At 33.0% G+C, this 21,979-nt stretch overlaps 1 protein-coding gene across 1 annotated transcript; it reads right to left on the bottom strand.

The window, feature by feature from the left end:
- Window positions 1–20,281: 20,281 nt before the first annotated feature.
- On the bottom strand, window positions 20,282–21,178 carry LOC128667311 (probable serine/threonine-protein kinase clkA; the record flags this gene model as incomplete). Its single annotated transcript, XM_053736919.1, has 1 exon — window positions 20,282–21,178. A coding segment is annotated over one exon (897 nt), but the record flags the coding sequence as incomplete, so codon positions are not given.
- Window positions 21,179–21,979: the final 801 nt, after the last annotated feature.

The raw sequence follows: 21,979 nt of genomic DNA, 5'->3' as shown, positions 1-21,979 counted from the left end.
CATAAACAGAATCAGCCCGGGGACAAGCCAGGGAAAAGATGTTTTTTGACTTTGAGGAAAAATTGTGACTAAATTAAATAAAATTAAGAAACGAATTTGAGTGACCACTTACATGAGCACGAGTTTTAGAAGATAATTACATTTTTTTTTAATAAATTTTTTTAAAAAAGATGATTTTTTATTGTGGACGTCAAATTTACGTCTTAACTGAGAATGACCCATAACGCACTTAGTAAATTATGAAATAAGACATTTAAAAATTAACGCTGATAAAAGTCTAGTCCAGGATTACGATGTTAACATCGATTGGATTTTCTTTCCGTGTAACTTCGTGGAAAAAAACCGAATTGGAAAAAAAGCATTTTGTAGCTTGGAATCTCTAGTTTCAACGCATTTTGATTAAATTTTTTCTAGAGCTTCAGCTATTGCGTAAGTATGAGAAATACTGCGAGACAGAAATTTTCTAAGTTTTTTATTTTCTTTGGGAGAGCACGGGCTGCGAAAAATTTTTTTCAGCTAAGCCAATACATAGCTCGGTTAGAAAATTTCATCAGCTTTAATTTGCAGTTTTTTTGTAGATTAATACGACATTTGTCGCTGAGATATCAGCCTTCAAAGGAAAAATAATCCCTTTGGGTTTGATCATTGATATATCAGGTACTAATGGTCGCACAGTAAAGTTGAGAGTGGCGTTAAAAACTTGAATAAATTCCTTACAAGACTCTTTCATGACTTTTTGCAATTTTTTTTTTTTTTATTCTTAACATCCATTAGAAGTAAGTACAAAAAATGCCTTTTTTTGGTTTTTTAGTAAATAAACCGTTACCTTGCGAATATTGATGAATAGACTAATGTTGCGAGGTACTTTTTTTAGCTTGATATACCTTTAATAATTTTGTCAATTTTCAAATTCGTCTACCGAACCGTTTTTGGGGTCAATTGATCAAAGTTTTGCTAAACAATTAAAGGAACAAGTTATAACATTCTCTACTATTCCACACGTCCCACGGCGAAGTGTGGTTGGTGTTCAATAGCCGTTATGGCCTTTCGATGGTGAAAAGCTGAAAATAAAAATAATCCCAAAAACAAAAGTCCCGCTTGGAGATATTCCAAATATCCTTGGACACTCAGCTCTGCTCAGGCTGGGTTAGAAATCCTTGTTAGGCGCCAGTTCGTGTGCCCCACGAACAAATTCAAAGGCAAAATAAAATAAAATGGAAAATGAAATGAGAATAAAATAAAATTCAGGAGAGCAGTTTCAGATTTTAGGAAAAGGAAAGCAAGAAAAAGATAGCAATAATTAAAATAAATAAAATCTAAATAAATACCGGGTTGATGACCATTTGCTTCAATTGTATTTTAAATTATAAAAATTCAGAAGATCAGTTGTATCGCATAACAAAATAAACAATATCAATAATAATAGTTCACTTACAAATAAAATGTGCATGTGTACACAAATCAAATAAAATAATAATAATACGCAAATAATATTTTACTTCATGTAAATAATAACATTAATCGCAAAGATATTCACTAAATACCCATACTGGTGAAGAATAATAATATAATCTCAAATGATATTCAATGCACGTGAATCATCATATCATTCGCACGTGATATTCAAAAAAATATATATATTTGTAACTGATAATCATCGCAAAGTAATACTTATTGATCATAAATAATTTATGTGCGTAACCTTTCTAAGGCAATAACAATAATGATAACTTGTAAATACTAACAAATAAAAATCAAAAATTAATAATACTTAATTAAATATGTAACGCATGTCATAACCAATATTAAGAAATAATACATCAAAATCATAAATAATTATTGAAATCCCATTAAGCATTCATCTCATATACCTTGTACTACTAATGAAATAATAATTAATGCGTATAAATAATAATAAAAATAACTAAATATTTATTATTACCAATATTTGTTAATTATAAAATAATACTGAATCATTTGACGTATTGCATTACTATTTACTGGGCACAATAATCACGCATTCCATAATATGCTTATGACAAACATTAATACTCAACATTCACTATCTCTCTTACTCTTATGAGCTGGACAAATGGCCACAAACGCGGGAACAAAATGACACGCCAATGGATTAGCTTGAAAGTATTTTCAGTTTACATGATTAATCGACTCCATTGGTTGCACGTTCATACGGTAACTGTATTTTCCTTGTGTTTACCGTCATACTCGAAATGCCAAATGGTGCAAAAAACAATACCTAAATACCAAATGGTGTCCAATTTATAACATTTCTTAACAACCAAATCACACACGCTACTCTTACAGAGACTGTCCCACGCCTGACCATGGCAGCACGTGAATCTCATGCTGGCACGTAGGCCGGCGCCATTTTGTCATATATCTCACTTAACCCAATGGAAATATATAACTATCGTATGTTATTTTTTTACAGTAGCACCAACGAAATGCATGATTTGAGCTGTATAATTTAGTCCGTTCCCATCGTTAAATGACCAATTGTCGCGGTCATAATTACTCATTGCCACGATTTAATGATAAATCAGCCAGTAGTTTATTCACAAAATTAATAATTTTATTTATAATGAATGAATTAACTGATGTCAACTGCTGCGTTGACGAGCATGCGTATACCAGCCAAATAATCATGAGCATATAAATCAAATGCGCAATTATTTTTTCCAGCGCTACAAAAATCCTAATATATGCTCAAATTAATCAGTAAATCTTTCTGATTATAACACGATTTATACCTAAGAAATCAATTATATAATAAAGACACAGTCATTAAAAAAATTGTACATATAAACAAAATAATCATAATAACAAATATCGGATGCGACGTGTGAGAAGCGTGTGCTGCCTTCTGTTGCTCACTGACCTGATTCGAGGCTGCTGCGATATTCCAATATCGTGACACCTCCCCGGCAGGCCGGTCTTAGCCCTCTGCAAGACCTTTGGCGGAGACAACAGCAGTCTTCGCATCCATTGGCGTGTTTATAAAATCAGATATTAAATTCCACTTACCCTTTCTGTCTTGCTAATCGTAAGGTTTAGGAAAAGGTATGTGATGATGTATGTGAATGATACACTCATCCTATAAATTAAAGGGACAAAAACATTTTAGAAATTTTTTAATGATTTTTGCAAGGCTGTAACATCGTGAAAAATAATCGTATCGAAAAATAAAAAAAAGAATTTCGTAGCTTGAAATCTCTAGTTTTTGCGATGGTTACTCAGCAAATGCAAGAAAATGATAAAAAAAAAAATTTCCAAAAAATCTCAAAAAAATCAGAGGAAAAAAAATTGCAACGTGTTTATTTGTTTTCGAAATTTTTTATTTAAAATTTTTTGGAAATTTTTTTTATATCATTTCCTTGCATGTGCTGAGTAAACAACGCAAAAATTTACGAAAAGTCGGAAAAAAATTATTTTTTTATTTTGATTATGATTACATAATTAAAGGAACAAAACTTGTTCCTTTAATTGTTTTACAAAACTTTCATCAATCCACCCCAAAAAATGGCTTGATGGATCAATCTAAAAATTTGCGGGATTATCGGGGATACATTAAGCTGAAAAAGTCCCTGGCAACATTATTTTTTTTATTGATATTTGCAGAGTAGCGGTCAATTTACTAAGAAACCAAAAAAAGTCATTTTTTTGTACTTACTTCTAATGGATGTTAAAAACAAAAAAAACTCTTTTTTTTTTAATTTTGGAAGGGTCTTACAGGAAATTCATTCAACTTTTCAACGCCGCCCTTCAATTTACTGTGCGATCATTAGTACCCGAAATATCGATGATCAAACCCAAAAGGATCATTTTTCGTTTGAAGGCTGATATCTCAGCGACAAGTTATCGTACGAAATTCGAAAAAAATTCAAATTAAAGCTGATTAAATTCGCTAACCGACCTATGCATTGGTTTAGCTAAAAAATTTTTTTTGCTGCCCGTGGGCTCTCTCAAAGAAGAGAAAAAATTTAGAAAATTTTTTTCTCGCAGTGTTTCTCATGTTTGCGCAATGGCTGGAGGTCTAAAAAAAATTGATGAAAATGAGTCGAAACTAGAGATTTCAAGCTACGGAATGCTTTCTTTTATTTTTCGATACGATTATTTTTCACGATGTTACAGCCTTGCAAATATCACTAAAAAATTTCTAAAATTTTTTGTCCCTCTAATTTATGGCATGAGTGTATATGAAACGATTAATGGAACCATTGTACGACATTTACGACTAATTCATGCCGTCATATGCCCCTCTACGTGATATACACTTATGCTCTTCTCACGCGGTCATTTTGACCCTCTACGTGAATTTCAACTACTGATTCACTGTTTCACACGGTCACCTTGAGCCTCTATGTGAATTTCCAGCTGCATTCGGTAGGTTGAGAGTTTGTCACAACACGGGGACCGTCATCCTCTACGGACGGCCTGTGTTGACGTTCTGTAACTGTAAGGTCCGGGATGGACATTGGCAAGTGACTGCTGTCTTGCCTACTGTCTCACACCTCGGACAGATTTTCCGATCGGGTTTCCGACAATCATAACTGAGCTGCTGCAATGAACCACAATTGAAGCAGAATCGCGGTCGCCGAAAGGATGCTGCTTTCGGATTCAAATTTCCTATGGCCCGGGATGTCGACAGTTTGGGTGGAACATCACCACTTGATCTCATCGCTGCCTGTTGCGATTTATCAAGCAACATCGTTTGCCTGTTCTGTTCTGGATTGACATTTGCCCCAGCCACAATCCCTACTGGAGCCATCTCTTGCTCAGGAACGTGTTTCTCGCGTTTCTTAGCTTTTCCAGACTTAACTTTCTCCACTGGTGGCGCCTGACATTCAACCCCACTGTGTTCTTGCACATCCACCGCGTGCATCAACCCCTTGTGATCACGAGGTTGCTTTGGCCCATAAGCATACGAGTATTCTTTCTCGAATGTTTTTTCCCGTGGAGGTGGTGCTAGTCGATTTTTTGCTGCCCGCTATTTTTCCTCCAGACGGGTCGCCTCGTGCAACAGCGACTGGTATAAATCGAACTTACCAGCCGGACAATGATCCCGAAATTCCGGTCGAAGCCCTTGACACGCACGACGAACTTGTCGAGATTCCTCTGGTGGATGACCTAATCTCGAGTACAAGCTTTGCAGACAAATCAAATAGTTTCAGGCAGACTCTTTGTCCCCTTGGTTTCGTGCCCGGATATCAGCTTTTATCTCCATTTGGAGTCTACCTCCCGTAAACCACGTACGAAACTCGTACTTGAACTGCTCCCACCTAGCCCAGCGTTCCTAATTGGCTGAACATCACGTTGCAGCAACCTTAGTGAATACTTCCGGTAACACAGCTAATCGATCTTCATGACGAATACCCGCACTTCGCATTAACACCGACAATCGCCGTGAAAATTCATCTCCGGTCATAGATCCATCTCCCGCCTACGAAAGCTTCCAGTTTCGTGTGATTGCCCCGTAATCTCGATCTCGCCCACGAGATCTTGACCTCGAATGACGTTCAGCCGTTCGACTGGCGTAAGAATCATCAGACCATCACGATTGTCTCCCACTGGAATCAGAATCATTATTGTGGTCCTGCTGTCTCCTCTGGCGATGTCGCTGTGTCAACCCTTGGCCCTGATTTGCCTCCACTGGCCAATTAACGTGAACATTCGACGCTGATGTAGTGCCCACCGGTGGTGCCACACTCATCTGAGTCTCACACGAATTCACTGTTCGTGTCATGGCCCCTAGACCTCCCATTGGTCCTGCCATTGACTGGATAGTGCTAAAGTATGATGGTATAGTAACAATAGCACAACTACGTATCGGTGAAGACGCCCGGAATGAGTCCAATTGCCGTGTCACACTCGCAGCTGTGTTTCCGACGGTCATATTTGCCACCATATTCGTGATTTTGTTCTCAAATACCCGCAATACCTCCACGATATCTCGGTGAGTCGCAAATGCATCCATTGGTTCTGGTTGCGACACCTCTGGATTAACTAATACCGCCGGTGCACTTGTTACTGGCACGACTGGAGTCCCCGACGTTGATAGTAATCTCACATGACTTCCCACTGGTCGTAACCGATTCAAAATGGCCACTTCAGTCCGTTCCCGGCTCACCGCTGATTCACGGACCAACTCGTCTACCAATGGGTCCCACAAGGCCTCTTTGCCATCATCGCGATCGATTAGCCGCTTCACTCTGTCACGAATGACCGCGTCTGACCCATGGTGATTCAGCCATCGACTACGCAAGTAGTCTCGCCGAGCCGCCACATCCACATACTCGGGGATACTATTGGAATCCGCTGGGATCTCATCCACTGTTGGGCTTCACCGTACGTTAAGAGCATCCAGCGCCCGCTGGTGGTATCGGTTCAAACGATTCCCAAGAATTTGTAGCGAACCAAACGTAGACAGCCCGAAACTGGCCAACAACATTTTGAGTTTGGATGGGGATTAGTCCATCTAAGTAAGGAACTAAGTAAGCTCTGAAGCGGGAAGCGTATCATCCCCATCGTGGTTGTCCTCATCCTCCAAATCCCAGGTCTCATCCTCTGGACCTCTGTCCGCAGCTGCAAAGTCCGCTGCCAATGGTGCGGGTGCTAGCTGTTGTTTCACCGTTTGTTGCCCAGTTGGGGGATCATCCCCGTTTCCACCCTGCATTCTTTTGCACGCAGCCAACAGTGCGCTCAATTCCTCCCAAATCTCACGTCAAGATTCCATTTTGGACCCAAAGTAATACCCAAATGCCAAATAAATAAGAAAATCAAATTTTGTGTGGATAATTTACCACATACTGCAAAATGTCAACAACAAGTGAAACTTACAACCCGAAATCTTCTCTCGAAATCCCAATCTCCGCACCTAAACTTGAAACTTTAAATAAAATCGACCTATACGATTTAATGGTTCCTTGGCCCCACGTTGGGCACCATATAACGTTCTCTTCTATTTCACATGTTCCACGGCGGAGTGTGGTTGGTGTTCAATAGCCGTTATGGCCCTCCGATGGTGAAAAACTGAAAATAAAAATAATACCAAAAATAAAACTCCCGCATGGAGATATTTCAAATCTCCCTGGACACTCAGCTCTGCTCAGGCTGGGTTAGAAATCATTGTTGGGCGCCAGTTCGTATGCTCATAAATAAATTCAAATTAAAAATAAAATACACGGAAAATGAAAATGAAAGTAAAATTAAAATAGAGGAGAGCAGTTTCAGATTTTAGGAAAAGGATAGCAAGAAGAAGATAGTAGTAATTTAAATAAATAAAATTTAAATAAATACCGGGTTGATGACCATTTGCTTTCAATTATATTTTAAATTTGTAACATTCAGAACATCAGTTGTATCGCATGACAAAATAAAAAATATCAATGATAAAAATAATGATTATTTACTTAGACAATAATTCATTTATGCGTATACAAATCATAAAATAATATTAACGTATAAACAAGAAATATATTAAACGCAAAAAGAATAATTTAACGCATGTAAATAATAATATCACTCGCCCGTGATATTCAAAAAAATAATAATACTGGTAATTGATAATAATCGCAAAATAATAATTTAATCCTTATAATGTATCGAATCATTCACACGTAATATTTCAAAATAATAATAATATAATCACAGAATAATCTTTAAATATTTTAAATAAATAGTTCTCGTAAATTAAACTACTGGTGAATGTTACGCAATATTCACCAAAATAATAATATCAGAAAAATAATAAATTTCAATAATAATAATTAAAACTAATAATAATTACAAAAATAATACTTCAAATAAAATTGGTAATTATTAAGTAAACTGTATTATAGATATTCAAGTTATTCGAGTATTTCTGCCCCGTCAACTTCGCTTGATATTAATTAATTATTAATTATTTGTAAAATCACTGATTACTAATGATGATTATCGCGTATAATAATAATCACCGAGAAATAATTCACTAATTTATAATTAATTATTGGAAACCTAGTGACAACGATTGTCGCATATAACTAGTGAAAGTTTTGAAATATTATTTAAATATTGTTCCAAAATTTAAGTCAACGAACATTAACCAAATATTTACCACAAGTAATATTTGGTTTTTAATACAATAACAATAACTGATAAAAATCCACTGGGATTAATATTTATGCATCTCATTACATACTTATGGATATTATTAATATTCGAGATTTACTATCTCTCTTACTCTCATGATATTGCAAATGCTCACCAACGTGGGAAAGCAAAATTACACGCCAATGAATTTACCAAAAGTACTCACACTCATCATCGACGTATAATACGCGTACAGGCTCCATTAAGTAAACTTCCAAGGATTACTTGCAAAAATAATAATGCCAAATCAGATGGCAATCAATAATCTTAAATATTTGCGCACAAAACTTAAATGGCATCTGAACAACAATTTTATAATTGTAATGCAGTAACATGCACACACGCTGCTCTTATAGCTAATTATCCACGTTTCACCATGGCAGCACGTGAATCTCTTGCCGGCACCTCGGCCGGCGCCATTTTATATTTGTATCTCACTTCACCCAATGGAGTTTTATACCTGTCACGTGTTAATTTTTAACTAGTACCTCCACTCAAGTATGAGATGTTAACTGTGTAATTTCGCCTCTTCCCAACGTTAAATGGCCACTTGTTTCTCTCCATATTAATTATTATTGCCATATAATGAAAAATCAATTGATGATTTAGGCATAACGATCATAAATTTATTTATAATTAAATAAATTAATCAATGCCAACTGTTGCATCGACGCGCGTGCGCCAACCAACCAAAATAATCACAAGCACATAAATGAAATGCATAATTACTTTCCCAGCATTCTCAAAATCTGTTTATATGCGTAACTTAATCGATGAATTTTCCTGATTACCACACATTTTATACCTAAAAAAACAATTAAGTAGAAGTAACGCAATAATTAAAATAAAATCTTACATCTGAACAAAATAGTCATAATAATATTTATGGATGAGACGTGAGAGCAGCGTGTGCTGCCATCTGTTACTCACTGACCTGATGCGAGACTGCCGCGATATTTGAATATCGTGACAAAGTTTTGTTCCATTAATTGTGTAATCATAATAAAAAAAAAAAAAAATCACTTTTTTCGACTTTCCTTACGTTCAGCCGTCGGTTACTCAGCAAATGCAAGGAAAAGACAAAGAAAAAAAATCGGTCTGTCGGTTGACCCTGCGGGCCAGCCCCAAAACTTTCTACCTATTTCGAGCTCGTGGAGCTCGAAAAGTTGTTGTGGATACATTTTCGAGCTCTTCGAGCTCCAAAATACTTTTGTATGCCTTTGTTTTCGAAAAAAAACATTTTTTACCATTTTTTCTCAAACGATATCTTTCAAAAGAATAAACCGATTGAGACGTTCAAGGTGGCAATCGATGCATTTTATTGAGTTCTACAACTGATCAGATTTTTAAATTGATTTATCAAGTCGTTTTTGAGAAATTTTCAAAATACTAAATTTTTTTTTTTAATTCTTTCGACAACGGTTTCTTTCGAAAAAATTGTCCGATTTTGATGTTTGAAGTTGCATTCGACGCGACTTATAACGCTCCAGAGCCCAGTTGATTTTGGAATTAATCCATCAAGAACATAAAAACTTATCCAAAAAAAAAACATTTTTGAAAAAAGTTTATTTTTGGAATATTTCTAACAACATTATTAAATGTTGCAGAGTATTTTTTGTGGACATTTTTATTTTTTACGAATTATCTAAAATAAAGTCTTTCCGGATCCCACATAATTTTCTAGTTATTTCCATTTCAATTTCAACCTCTTGGATTCGATTAAATCACTATTTTTAACTTTCCGGTAAGAAAATCGAAAATTTTAAAAAACTTGGCAAGTTATTGGTTTCGGCTAAATTTTCAAAAATCAAATTTATATCAGATGCTGACGTTTCGAGGTTCAAGGAAGCTATTCTGACTAATTTCAAGATGATATCCGAGTGTATTTACCCGGGGGTCTTCTCTCATGTCAAGAAGCGGATTAGAAAAGTTCCAAGGTCGGAGATCTTAAGGTTGGCGGCGCTCGATGCGTAACGAAAAATATGTATAGTGAAGTGTGACAATAATATAGCTAGCATATACTATACTGAAAAAAAATCAAATTTGTAATAATAATTTAAATAATTAAAAACAATATCCTATTTCTTTTATAGTAACTTTAAAATTGATTTAAATAATAATTAAGATTTATTTATTAGTACAATTAATTATCAATCGTACTTCAATATTTTTTAGCACAGTTCTTATAGAGAATTTCATCAATTTATTTCACGCCTGATGTAACTACACGCGTAGCACGCAAGACTTTTGACTCTATGAACCCAGGTTCAAATCTGTCAGATATTTTTTTTTCTCAATTTATAGACAAATTTATAACAGTATATTGTACAATTAGTGCGGTAAGTTATCGATTGGCTACGAGAGCGAAGTTGAGCGCACGAACGAAGTGAGTGCGTTCATTCGCTCGTGTAGGTAATCGACAATAGCACACGAATTGAACACACTTTTTTTTATCATGAATGCGATATGAGTACTATTTTAGTGCTCGCTGTTTTGTTCCCCAAGTAGCTTTTTGCTGATGCAACTGTTGCCGCGACATTTTTGCGGGTTAAACGATAATCTGCGTGTAACTAGAAGTAAATTTGCATGCGACAAGCTTACTTGTCACAAGCAGATTATCGTTTGACGCACACAAATGTCGTAGAAACAGTTGAATGGGCACACAGCTATTTGGCGAGCAAAAGAGCGTGCGCTAAAATAATACTTATATTGCATGAATGATAAAAATAGATAAATTTACAATAACATATAAATAGCGACGTATAATTATTTTTATACACATATTAATTATATATATATATATATAGATATATATATATATATATATATATATATGTATATGTTATGACGTTGTTTTTCGTACGGGGGTCAAATCAAAGTGGACGTCACAAACACCAACTGATTTTACTGTATTTACGAGCATGGTAACTCAAGGCTTAGAATTTAGCGTACAGGTATCAACGATTTTGATACAGATTTTTGATTTAAGTTATAGTTTAAGAATTAAATATGGAGTAACGTTTAGCTACAGTTATAGGTTTTGTTAAGAAAAATTATAGTAAAGATTTAGAATCAGAATTATGGAAATTGAATATGGAATATGGTCTGAGATTTAAAGGTTGAGATAATGATAAAGTTTGAGTTTTAGTTTACAGTTTTGGAATTTTTAGTATGTGGAGAAGTCAGTGTTCCCGTGGAGCGGGACTTGAATTAGTCACCCGGTATCATCTGATGATAGAACCTAGTTCTATCCCTATGATACTTCTTGGTAGATTACAGAGGTCTAGCTGAAATGCTAGCTCTCCAGTATATAAGGAATCTGATGGATGCAGATCAGTTTTTGAGTTTTGGTTTGGCAGGCCTCAACAGTAATTTTGTGACCGTTGCTGTTGTGGAAGCCGTTTGGTCACTTTTAATTGTTTTGTCTGACAGGCCTAAGAGGACAAGTCATGACCACTCGTACCGCCGAGGAAGTCATAGGTCACTTAGTTTTAAGTTTTATGATCCCAGCTGAAGTCTGTTCCAGGAGAGCAACTACCAAGGATATCCATACTCAAAGTCAGGTTTAGTGAGTACGTTTGGTGAGGTATAAGCCTCCAGTTACCGACATAGTAGAGTTTGGAAATTGATTTATGGATTTAGAATATAGAGGTCAGTTATTGATATTGATAAGATTTAGTTTGAGGTTTTGGATTGTGATAATTGAAAAAAGAGGTCAAAGGGAGACCTTCGAAGAGGACGGACGTGAGCATTCAGCTCTGGTCGCTTGAAGCGAGCAAACGTGTCCAGAAATGGCGTTACAGTTCATGGCATTGCGGAAAACTACAGATTAGGATTATTGTTACAGAAGTATTATTTAAAACAGTGTAAGACGTTACTCGATATTTTATTCAGCAGTAATCAGGTATGAAATAATTATTATAATCATCAATAATTAATTGAGTTCGAGTCAGAGTCTTGAGATATTATGCTGTTTTGATTAAAGAAAATATTTAACAACTGAGAGAATTATGAAAATATTGTTACAGTTTAGAGTCATGTTCACGATTTATTGTTAATATTATTTTATAAAATAATTATAAGAAATATGATCAATTATTAAACCAATTGTCGTCTAATTGAAGTCAATATTAGACCCAGGTACGTTAGTTATACTAGTTTTGTTAAAGAGAATGTTCTAGAATATCGGTTTTTATAATTTATTGTTCTAAGTTACTGAATATTAGTTGATTGTTAATTAGCTACAGTAATTAATTAATTTATTTTTAATGTATCGAAACATATTCTTTAGATGTCAATTTACCTTTTTGTTAAGATTAACTTCATTACTATAAGATTCAGTATTTCGTTATAAAGAAGAATTGTTTGTACGAAGCTACAGTATTCTGTTAATTGTTAAATGGAGATTTAAGATTATTTGTTGTTTAATAAAAATTGTAAATTTACTGATAATCTACATGAATTTGGAATGATGTAACCCGGACCACTCCCTCTCTCCATAAACCTACACACTGAGCGACACCATGGCATACCGTAACTTTGTTTTTAGTTTTCCAGTCTCTGTTTTTGTTTTTGCTTATAAGTTCTGAGCACTTTGTTAAGTTTTATTTATAGTTTTTTTATTTAGTTGCGTGCTTTTGGTGATAATTCCACAGATCAAAAATTATCCAGTTTTTATTTATGCGTGGTTTTGAGATAGTTCCACAAATCAAAAAATTATCTAATTCTTATGATTTATTGGTTTGGTAATTCCAGTGATAAAAATTACCTGGCGCCCTATTAGTATTGAGACTGGAGGCTAAAGATAGAGAACGAAGTTTGTAGCGCAAAAATATTGGCGTATTAACGTATGCTTGGATAGATTTTTGTCGTCATAATATATATGTATATATATATATATATATATATATATATATATATATATATATATATATATATATATTTTATATTTCTTTTTTTTGCATGAATTAAAATAAATTGAACTTTACAACATATTAATAATAATAATCGATATAAATTACTGAACTAATAAATAATTAAAAACAAAATTAAGTGTAATTAAATTTATTTAAAATCTATTTGAATAAATTAACAGCTTCTTTTTACTACGAAATAAATTATTACTACCCATATCAATGGCTATAACTCAATAAAATATTGATTTGTTGTGTAAATTATTTTCTCTGACTTTAGTATTTTATTTATTTGTACCTAAAAAAACTAATACTTACATATAAAAATATTTTGTTTATTTCGACTGTGTTTTGTTTAAAACAACTAGCTTGCTTATGAAGTTAGTGTCAACGAATAACTTAGATATTCTTTGTTTTGTTAAGAATTCCCAGTTAACTTCTCTTATTGTCTTCTCATTCTATCTAATATAATTTGTTAATTAATTATTAAAATGGTTTATAAGTGTTCAGTATCAGGATGTTCTCTAGCACAGACAACACAAGTTCATCATTTTCCCAAAAATGAAAATCGTGCCCTTACGTATAGAGAAATGATTGAGTGTGAGCCTTATATATATATGATGTTTCCTCTGATAAAGTTTTTAGATATCATATTTGTCATAAACATTTTTCAAATTGGGTGATTAGGTTTACGGGGATGTGAATGTGTTTAATTAACGATGCTTATCCAGACATCAACGTCCAAACTCGATCGTCTACCAATCCTCGTAGTCACACAGACTTTAGTCTTCATAATCTCGACCTAAATGCAAATTTTACCATTGATGTACAACATTGTGCTGCAGGTATGATATCTAATACATATGATAATGATATTTGTCTGATTATTTGTCTTGATGATAATTCTGGTCTTAATAATGCAAGTTTTCAAGTGTCTACTGATACTAGAATAAATGTAAATAGTGAGCATAGTACCAATCCTTTTTTTTATGATAACAAAAGCCAAAATGATTTTGAAGATAATGACGAGTCTTGGGTAATTATGATATATATATATATATATATATATATATATATATATATATATATATATATACTAGGGTGGGCCAAAAAAAAGAACTAATTTTTGATTCTTTACTTACCATAAAAATATCGTTAAAGATGGTAAAAAAAAAAAATTATGGTAAAGTTTGAGCTCTTAATATTAATATTAAGAGGTGACGTTTTGTGATTTTTGATTTCCCATTTAAATAACATGAAAAAAAAAAAGTTTTTTTTAGTTTGGAATTTTTTACCTTGGCAATAGCTCATTGTACGAATAAGCCTAGCATACATTTTTGTAAGGAATTTAACGCTCTACAAATAAACTCTCTTGTCATTTTTCGAAAAACATCTGGTTAAAAGTTATTGGAGCTCGAAGCCAAGTCAGAGTAAATTTCGAGATCTTTTCCCTTTTACGGTGACACTATCGGACTTATGGAAAAATGTTATAGGATTTTTTGGGTAGACAATTTTATTTTCTACAAATCATCCAGAATAAATTTTTTTCAAATTCCGCATTGTTTTCTAGTTATTTCCATTTCAATGACAAATTCGTAGAATCGATCAGAACACTATTATTTAGGAGCTTGGCATTAAAATGGAAATAACTAAGAAAAAAAAAGGATTTCAAAAAAACTTATCAAAGATAATTTTTAGAAAATACAATTGTCTACAAAAAAATTCTATAACATTTTTCCATAAGTCCGATAGTATCGCCGAAAAAGTACAAAGATCTCGAAATTTACTCTAACTTGACTTCGAGCTCTAATAACTTTTAATCAGATGAATTTTTCGAAAAATGATAAGAGAATTTTTTCGTAGAGCGTTAAATTCCCTACAAAAATTTATACTGGGCTCATTTGTACAATTAATTAATGTAACGGGGCGGTTAAGTCCACCTCCGTTTAACGGAAGGCCGATTACACACTCTTTTGGGCACACTCGCGCTCCGTAATCGCATTTCCACTACCGTAATATTATAAAAGCGAAATGTGAGCATAAGCTCACATTAGCTGACCCATTAGGCATGCAATGCATGTGGGTGCCTCACCAACAACCACCACGAGACCGTTCTCACTTGGAACCAAACACTCCTCCCATCTCAGGAAATAGAGAGACTCTGGTCGAAGTGGGGCTTGGATTAGGTCCCCCATGGTACCAATTCCATGTATTGGTGGACATGCTGCAGATTAGTGGCGAGTTACAGCCTGCACTCGTTACCCCAAAAAGGGTTTCTTCCACATTATACTCACTCAGGTTTAAGACAGCAGTTAAATAAACTTTGCCCTTAATTATTATTACCGAGTGATTATCACTATATGCTAGTGATAGTATTATGAACGAGCTAGTATCCCTCAGAATTTTACGACAGTCTGGAGAGTTGGTCTCACTCACGCAGCGGTACCTATTGGCTTCCTGCAACCACGGAGTTGCCGCATGTTACGGGTGCAAGACATGCGGGCACCTCTAACGGTTGGAGTACTGGTCCCAGAACACGCGAAGAGGGTGGTACTTGCTAGTTTGGCGTCCCCTAGAGGGCGCCAAAACCACTTCTGAGGGCTCATTCGTACAATGAGCCATTGCCGAGGTAAAAAATTCCAAACAAAAAACTATTTTTTTCCATGTTATTTAAATGGGGAAATGAAAAATCACGAAGCCCACCCCTTAATATTAATATTAAGAGTTCAAACTTTACCAGTATTTTTTTCCATCATCTTTAACGATATTTTCACAGTAACTAAAGAAAAAAAAATTAGTTCTTTTTTTTGGCCCATCCTATTATATATATATATATATATATATATTAGGGTGCTTCGTTTCCGGCGAAAGTATTTTTTTGTTGTTCATCAGGCAAAATATTTTTTTTTATGCTAAAACAAAAATTCCTGATTTGTTTGAGCTTTTAATTCCAATCCTAAGTACTTTCTATTAGCTTCCAAAGATTTCCCATTTAAAATACACGTAAATTAAATTACTTTCATTTTAGCTTTTTAATACTCAGCGGCGTTTTATGATATCCACGCGGTTTTGGTCACAAATTGTAGGGCATTTGGTGCTCGTCAGAAGTTCCTCTAGTTACTTAGCTGTAATTCCAGCTGTTTCACTGATGTCCGCTGAGGAAGTCATTTTTCGTATCAAATTGACCTTTATTGGCTTGCAGAACGTAAACCAATGAATGCACGTGCCATGAAAAATGTAAAAGGGAATTTTACAGAAAATTTTATTTTTTAAAAAAAAAAGCCCTATGAGTCAAGTCGCGAAAGTCCATAGTTTCCGAGTTATAGAACTTTTAATAATTCAAAAAAATATAATATTAAAAAAAATGACAATTGCTATTTTATTTACGTGCCAAATTATCACGGTTTTTTCGAGAGTCAAACTAGAGCAGCTGATTCAACAAGGATTGTAAAAATAGTACTTGATAAAGTCATCGACAGTGGGCTGGTTCCTGTTTTAACCATATATGATCAGGGAACTAATAATGTAGTAAGCGTTAAAAATTTGTTGCTGCAGTCCAATACATTCAGATTCAAACAACAACAAAATCCAGGTAAAAGTTTATTTTGAAAATGATAATTTGGAAGTTCTCATCTTTTTCTCTCAGTGTACATTTAGCTCCTGATGCTCCATAAACTTTACGCAGACTTTATTTATATTGCAGTTATTATTATCATTATTATTATTATTATTATTATTATTATTATTATTATTATTATTATTATTATTATTATTATTAGTATTATTATTATTATTATTATTATTATTATTATTATTATTATTATTATTATTATTATTATTATTATTATTATTATTATTATTATTATTATTATTATTTTTTTTTTTTTTTTTTTTTTTTAGTTAAATGCTCAGGGGGTTATCCCCGGTAGTCCGACTCTACCGAGGGCCTCACCTGAGCGCCAAATCATTACTGCTGCGATGCTTCATCAACAAGATGATCAGCATGCGCAGCAGGCCAAGTTTCGTTGCCTTAGGAAACGGAGGGATCCGAGAATAACAGCCTTTTGCATCCGCGATGCCAAAAACTCAACTTGCGGAGAACAAGTTGGGATTTTAGCCAATGCAGACACAAAAGTCTGTTTCATCCCTCCTAGGACGCCAACAATAAGTACGACAAGCTTGACACGGTAGCCTGGGTAGAGTTTGCCAATTTCAAACAGGAGATCCTGATATATTTCGTGTTTGTGCTCTTCTTTAACCGTGATGTTATACTCAGCAGGTGCTGAGAACTCGATAACATAAATGTCACGAGCGGTTTTATCAAAGAGCACAATATCAGGTTTATTGTGATCGATTTTCCGCGTTGTTGCGAATGGCACGTTCCAATAAATACGGCAACAGTCATTCTCAACAACTTGCGGAATATCTCCTGGCAGATAAGGCAGCACTGGTGTTTTATCGATACCGTGAGTATGTCTTAGGTGGTAGTAAAGTACTCGCAGATCAGCATTGTGACGCTGGACATATGCATTTCTTGCCAGCACAGGACATGCTGACAACAGATGCATAAGCGTCTCAGGATGTTGCTTACACACCCTACACAAAGTGTCGGGTAGCTGCATCTGGAGCACTTTAGCACGGTATTCAAGAGTATTGATAACACCATCTTGGCAGGCAAAAATATATCCTTCGGTCTCAGACATCAGGCCAGCTGACCTGAGGAAGGAAAACGTCAGCTGCTCGGACAAGCCATGTTCACGCACGTGTTTAAAGAACACGCTGTGCATGGACTTGTCCATATGTGTGCTGAGCGGTTTTTGTTGCTCAGCATTGCTGATGACCCTCTTAAATTCCTCCTTAGGGAGTTCGATAAGAGGGTTTACTCTTCCAAGACCGAGGGATTTTGCCGCGTAGATTGCTGCCTTATATAAAAACGTTCCCTTATGCCTATTCTCATGACTATGAACAATTTGCATAAGGAAGTCGTTTTCATCTGCAGTGAAATTGACAACCTCGTATGTTATACCCAAAACCAAACGATCGTGTAGACACTCCAAGCTCTGTAAACCTCTCCCTCCGATGTGCCGGGAAAGGTATAATCTGGTGATGGAGGATTTAGGGTGCATGCTCCGATTCATATTCATGACTTTGCGTGTCTTGATATCGAGATCTCTGAGTTCTTTTCGGGCCCATTTCAGAACACCGAAAGAGTAGAGGAGTACCGGGACAGCAAGCATGTTTGTTGCAGAGACTTTGTTTTTCCCGGAAAGTTCTGATGACCAGATTTTCCGGAGTCTCCGCACATACTCGCTGCAGAGAGTCGTTTTGATTTTCGAGGCGTCCTGCATAGGACTCCCGTCAATCCCTAGATATTTGTACGACTCTCCGGCGTCAAGATGGTCAATGACGCTCCCATCTACTAACTCGATATCCTCACGCACATCAGAACACTTACCCTTCACCAGATTAACGACCGCGCACTTGTCCAACCCAAAAGCCATGCCAACATCCCGGGTATACTCCCCTACAATATTCAAGGCTGTCTGAAGGTGTTCCTCATCAGAAGCATACACCTTCAGATCATCCATGTAGAGTAAGTGGGTGATCGAATACTTTCGATCATTTGATGGACCCACTGAGTATCCACGGGTGCGGCGTAGCGCAACAGATATTGGCAGCAGTGAGATACAAAACAGCAGAGGGCTCAGAGAATCTCCCTGAAAGACTCCTCGTTTGTACTGTACAGCTTCGGTTACACGTTTGTCGTTGCCACATGAAATGTGGAACCGTGTTCGCCAAAGCTGCATCGTACGCCGAATGCATCCCACTGTATCGCGATTGACCCCAAGGCATTTGAGCAAAAAGAGAATAAGCTCATGAGATGTTGAGTCAAATGCCTTGCGGTAGTCAATCCAGGCCATTGACAGGTTGCGCTGATAGCAGATCGCGTCTTGAATGACACAACGATCCACTAACAGATTCTCTTTGCAACCTGACAGGCCTCTTTTACTGCCACGTTGTTCGTATATCTGCTGCCATACAGGGTCTATCTCCTGCAGAATGCAATTATTCAAGATTTTGGTGAAAATCTTATAAACCGCATTCAAACAGGTGATAGGCCTGTAGTTTTTCGGGTCAGACAAGTCTCCTTTCTTTGGGATGAGCACGGTTCGCCCTTCTACAAGCCAGCATGGAATTGGTTCATTACCTCTGATGAACGCTGTAAAAATCCGGGCCAGATGACTATGGGTAGAAGTTAATTTCTTCCACCAAAATAGGTTAATGCCATCTGGACCCGGAGCAGCCCAGTTCTTACCATTGTTCAGAGCTGAACGAACTTCTTCCACGCTGACTTCGGGGCTCTCTTCATCAGCATTGTCGTTGCGATGTTGTCGACAAAATGCTTCGAAGTCGTTGAGAGCTGGACTGTCACGATTCACGTTCGGTTGATCACCATACAACTCGGACCAGAAAGCTTCTACTTGCTCGATGGATGGGGAATCGCCAGAAACAGATGTCTTAGGTGTCAGAAAGCGTGAAGGACTTAACCGAAACAAAGAGTTATCGGTAAGCCGCTTCAGCTTTTTCTCTAGTGACTTTTTAGCAGTCACTAGAGCCCGCAACCTGTTAAGGGAACCTTCTTTGATATTAAGAAGATTCTCCTTATTCAGTGTGTGATGCTGATAGCGTAGTCCAGCCGCAATGCGGCGGACTTTGGATGTAAATGCTTTACGTGCATTTACATACTCAATCACACACTGAATGCGGGAGACATGTTTCCGGAGATCATCAATCTTTAGTGACAGCTGCCCAATGCGCCCTCTCATCTTTGCCTCAGGAGAAGAAATATTTCTCCTCGCTGGAGGTAAGAGTGAGGAAGCAGCATCATAGACAGCTTGATTGATGGTGAGCAAAATAGAGTCTTCCTGAATCCGGGCAGATAGTTCTTGGTTTACCGTGTCAAGTAGCTGTTTTGGGTAGTGTATCTTCTTTGAGATACATACTTGTCGCCTTTCAAAATCATTGTCAGCGTCTTCAGAAGAACGGCGTCTCTCTTGATGTAACTGTGCTGGAAAAGACAGACGATGAGATAATCGTCTGTTCATTAACAGTGATCTCCGTGTTCGCCGGAGATTATTATTATTATTATTATTATTATTATTATTATTATTATTATTATTATTATTATTATTATTATTATTATTATTATTATTACTATTATTATTATTATTATTATTATTATTATTATTACTATTATTATTACTATTATTATTATTATTATTATTATTATTATTATTATTATTATTATTATTATTATTATTATTATCATTATTATTATTATTATTATTATTATTATTATTATTATTATTATTATTATTATTATTATTATTATTATTATCATTATTATTATTATTATTATTATTATTATTATTATTATTATTATTATTATTATTATTATTATTATTATTATTATTATTATTATTATTATTATTATTATTATTATTATTATTATTATTATTATTATTATTATTATTATTATTATTATTATTATTATTATTATTATTATTATTATTATTATTATTATTATTATTATTATTATTATTATTATTATTATTATTATTATTATTATTATTATTATTATTATTATTATTATTATTATTATTATTATTATTATTATTATTATTATTATTATTATTATTATTATTATTATTATTATTATTATTATTATTATTATTATTATTATTATTATTATTATTATTATTATTATTATTATTATTATTATTATTATTATTATTATTATTATTATTATTATTATTATTATTATTATTATTATTATTATTATTATTATTATTATTATTATTATTATTATTATTATTATTATTATTATTATTATTATTATTATTATTATTATTATTATTATTATTATTATTATTATTATTATTATTATTATTATTATTATTATTATTATTATTATTATTATTATTATTATTATTATTATTATTATTATTATTATTATTATTATTATTATTATTATTATTATTATTATTATTATTATTATTATTATTATTATTATTATTATTATTATTATTATTATTATTATTATTATTATTATTATTATTATTATTATTATTATTATTATTATTATTATTATTATTATTATTATTATTATTATTATTATTATTATTATTATTATTATTATTATTATTATTATTATTATTATTATTATTATTATTATTATTATTATTATTATTATTATTATTATTATTATTATTATTATTATTATTATTATTATTATTATTATTATTATTATTATTATTATTATTATTATTATTATTATTATTATTATTATTATTATTATTATTATTATTATTATTATTATTATTATTATTATTATTATTATTATTATTATTATTATTATTATTATTATTATTATTATTATTATTATTATTATTATTATTATTATTATTATTATTATTATTATTATTATTATTATTATTATTATTATTATTATTATTATTATTATTATTATTATTATTATTATTATTATTATTATTATTATTATTATTATTATTATTATTATTATTATTATTATTATTATTATTATTATTATTATTATTATTATTATTATTATTATTATTATTATTATTATTATTATTATTATTATTATTATTATTATTATTATTATTATTATTATTATTATTATTATTATTATTATTATTATTATTATTATTATTATTATTATTATTATTATTATTATTATTATTATTATTATTATTATTATTATTATTATTATTATTATTATTATTATTATTATTATTATTATTATTATTATTATTATTATTATTATTATTATTATTATTATTATTATTATTATTATTATTATTATTATTATTATTATTATTATTATTATTATT

This window comes from Microplitis demolitor, chromosome 2, assembly GCF_026212275.2.
Source record: "Microplitis demolitor isolate Queensland-Clemson2020A chromosome 2, iyMicDemo2.1a, whole genome shotgun sequence".
Lineage (NCBI taxonomy): Eukaryota > Metazoa > Arthropoda > Insecta > Hymenoptera > Braconidae > Microplitis > Microplitis demolitor.
This window is presented reverse-complemented; position numbering and strand designations above follow the sequence as displayed.